General features: G+C 44.6%; 1 protein-coding gene across 1 annotated transcript; it reads left to right on the top strand.

Moving 5' to 3' along the window:
- The first annotated feature begins 209 nt into the window (after window positions 1-209).
- Window positions 210-3363, top strand: LOC130567624 (potassium voltage-gated channel subfamily D member 1-like). Its single transcript, XM_057355863.1, has 2 exons — window positions 210-639; window positions 1525-3363. Exon 2 carries the CDS (start codon window positions 2245-2247, stop codon window positions 3361-3363), a length of 1119 nt encoding a protein of 372 aa, XP_057211846.1. The 5' UTR covers window positions 210-639; window positions 1525-2244.
- Window positions 3364-3607: the final 244 nt, after the last annotated feature.

Raw genomic sequence — 3607 nt, 5'->3', positions numbered from 1 at the left:
CAACAGTTCTGGGGAGTTACCTCCGCTAATTTACGTCACAGGCTGCCTTTGGTAAGAGTAACACCCCAACACGTTCAAACACGATTGAGCGACACTGTAATAAAAATTACATTCATCATGTGCTGCTCCCACTGTCGAGAGAGGTGGAGCAACTTGAAACGGTTTGTTGAAAGAGGAGAGGATGCAGTGCATGTGTGAATGCGGTAAGATGCAACAAAGAGCGTGAATAGATTCAGTGTTACATTATTTTCAGGTTGACTGAAACCTGAGCCCTGATCTCTTTCTCTTTGACCCATTGTAGGATGGATGCATTTGCAAGAGATATTAAGCTTTAAATGGATGTGTATAAGTGTAGAGAGAGAGAGAGAGAGAGCGAGGTAGAGAGAGTGAGTAGGTAGAGCAAGCAAATGAGTGAGCACGGAAGAGAGAGAGGCAGCGCACGAATGCAACAGAGTAGCGGAGGAGAGAGAGAGGGAGAGAGAGAGAGAGAGAGAGAGGCAAGCGCTAGGCATTACGGTCGCATGCGATATGCCTGGACTGCTGCAGAGCGGCTGCTGGTTCCTTCCTTTTTTGTTCTTTCATCTGCTTTCGTTCACGTTGGATTCTTCATCTTCTCTTCTATCTCAGCCCTGCTCAGAGGTAACCAACATTTTTAAATATAGATCATCACTCTTGAGGCAAAGCCGCATGTCCTCGTAACTTCGTAATGGAGTGCTTTGGCACTTTTTTGTCATTTTATTTAGAGATGGCACTCATTTTGAGAGGTACTTAAGGGACGTGGACTTGAAGAAAAGCGAGAAGGGTGCCTTTATGCTTGTGTTCGTCTTGTGTTGAAAAAAAACAAATAAGTTGCATGATGTGTTTTGGAGTAAAGCTGCATTTGTGGAAAACGAAACCTTGTGTATTTAAACGCAATTTGCTGTTGATTTTCTATGGGTGCGTTCTTGCGTGTGGTGCAGGAGGTGTAGAGTAATGCGTTATTGATTTTTGATTGTGGGAGCATGTTGTTCTGGACATGCATTATGTTGGGACTGGGTTGGGTCACCTGTCCTCTGCTAGAACCTTTATGATGTGTCTCACTAGAAAGTTTTTTTAGCTGTTTTTGAGTTCTTATTGGAAGGTTGTTTAGATATTTGGATGCAACAGGGAGTTGCTGGTTAAGAACTAGGTAAACACTTTATCTATTGACTATTTGTTTCTTATTGATTGTGTCTTATTGATCACATAAAAGCAAATCAACAATCTAAAAAGCAATGTAATTTATTATTTCGGTGTTAAATACATATAACGCATTTCTCTGTGCAAGAATATGTTAAACAATTTATAGCATTTTTGTTAATTTTATATGAATGAATAGTACATTTCTCACAAAGTTGAAGGCACAAATTATTTTTGCTCATAAGAAATATCACGAAAGTGACTTTAAAGCTTTAAAAGTGGGGCAAAAACCTTTACTATTACTACCCTTGTCTCTCTCGGACATCAGAACTGCGCTTCATCCAGGATGTTGTTGTCTTGTTTCAGGACAGGTGCATGAAGGAACGTCCATGCAAGGAAACAAGGCTTCTATGATTCTGAGATCTCTGTGCAAAAACCTTCTCTGCCTCTTATGAAATCGAGCAGTTACCTAAAGCTCAAGGAGGGAGAGAAAGAAAGAGAAGGAGCAATCTTATAATCCAACCAGAAATGCGGCACAAAAACAACGAAGCACAAATGCAACAGAAAGAATAAACACACCAGAGGAGAAATAGCCTCTTGCTCTTGCTAACTTCAGAAAGAATCATCCCAGACTAATAAAAATTTAAAAGAGCACAGCGCCGCAACAAATCAGTATTCTCTGTCCGAGCGTGCAAGCGATGGCTAAGAGAGTTAACCCTTTACATGGCTGAACTGTTTCATGCAACAACCACATCCTGCAGATACAATCCACAGCAGCGAGTCGTGAATTTGTCAATTTTCATGGTTAATTTCAGGATCATTTTTGATAAATGGACAGGAGTTTTACTTGAGATATTGACCATGAAAACATTCACCTCTTTCCATTTACCTCACAGGATTTCCTCCTAGCATAATAAATGGACAGACAAGCTGACTTATTTAAACTAACTAATTCGGCCGCTGAGACCCTCAGCTCGGATGTGGAAATACCTTTACGTTCTTCTTATGCAAAACTGCTCAGGGCCGCCAGGCATTTTCCATATTGGTATATTTAAGTATATTTAAGGTTAAGCAACCAACATAAAGATGGCCGCCGGAGTGGCAACATGGCTGCCCTTTGCCAGGGCGGCTGCAGTTGGCTGGCTTCCTCTAGCCACGAAAATCATGCCCAAACCACCTGTGGAAAAAAAGAGCCGCAACGACGAGATTCTTTTCGTAAATGTGAGCGGTCTTCGTTTTCAGACGTGGAAAAACACGCTGGACCGCTATCCCGACACACTGCTCGGAAGCTCGGAAAAGGAATTTTTCTTCAACGAGGACACTCAGGAATATTTCTTCGACAGGGACCCAGAGATGTTTCGCCACATTTTGAACTTCTACCGTACGGGCAAGTTGCATTACCCTCGACAAGAGTGCATTCAGGCCTTCGACGAGGAGCTGGCTTTTTACGGCATTGTGCCGGACATTATCGGAGACTGCTGCATGGAAGAGTACCGGGACCGAAAGAAGGAAAACCAGGAACGTCTGGCAGAGGACACGGAGGCCGAGAATGCGACGGACGCCCCGCTCCCGCCAGACAGCACTCGCCGAGAGCGTTTGTGGCGCGCCTTTGAGAACCCTCACACGAGCACCATGGCTCTGGTTTTCTACTACGTCACAGGTTTCTTCATCGCAGTGTCGGTCATAGCGAACGTGGTGGAGACGGTTCCCTGCAGGCCCATCAAAGGCAGCAAGAAAGAGTTGCCGTGCGGCGAAAAGTACTCACTGGCGTTCTTCTGCATGGACACGGCGTGCGTGCTCATCTTCACCTTCGAGTACCTGATGAGGCTTTTCGCCGCACCCAGCCGCTGCAAGTTCATGCGCTCGGTCATGAGCGTCATCGATGTCGTCGCCATCATGCCCTATTATATCGGCCTGGTTATGCCTGAAAACGAGGACGTGAGCGGAGCGTTCGTGACGCTGAGGGTCTTCCGCGTCTTCCGAATCTTCAAATTCTCACGTCACTCTCAGGGTTTGAGGATCTTGGGTTACACTTTGAAGAGCTGTGCTTCCGAGCTGGGCTTCCTCCTGTTTTCTCTCACCATGGCCATCATCATATTTGCAACCGTCATGTTCTATGCTGAGAAAGGCACCAAGGGAACCAACTTCACTAGCATCCCAGCCTCCTTCTGGTACACCATTGTAACCATGACAACGCTTGGGTAAGTCCATTCCTTTTATATCTGCAGCTTGATGCTTTAAATATGCAGCAGCAATGACTTCTGTACACTGAGGTGTTTTCTGTGCCTGGCGAGCATTTATTTGAATTGTAAAGAAGCCGGGAAGTTAGTTTTTCCCTTTTGAAGAGTTTTTCTTCATTATTTGAGGTCTTATTGACACCGTAATCAGTGCCTGCAGTACAGCTCGAGTGAATGTTTGCCTTCATTTTCAGAATCCGCAAAATATTTGT

Source organism: Triplophysa rosa, linkage group LG17 (genome assembly GCF_024868665.1).
Source record: "Triplophysa rosa linkage group LG17, Trosa_1v2, whole genome shotgun sequence".
Lineage (NCBI taxonomy): Eukaryota > Metazoa > Chordata > Actinopteri > Cypriniformes > Nemacheilidae > Triplophysa > Triplophysa rosa.
This window is presented reverse-complemented; position numbering and strand designations above follow the sequence as displayed.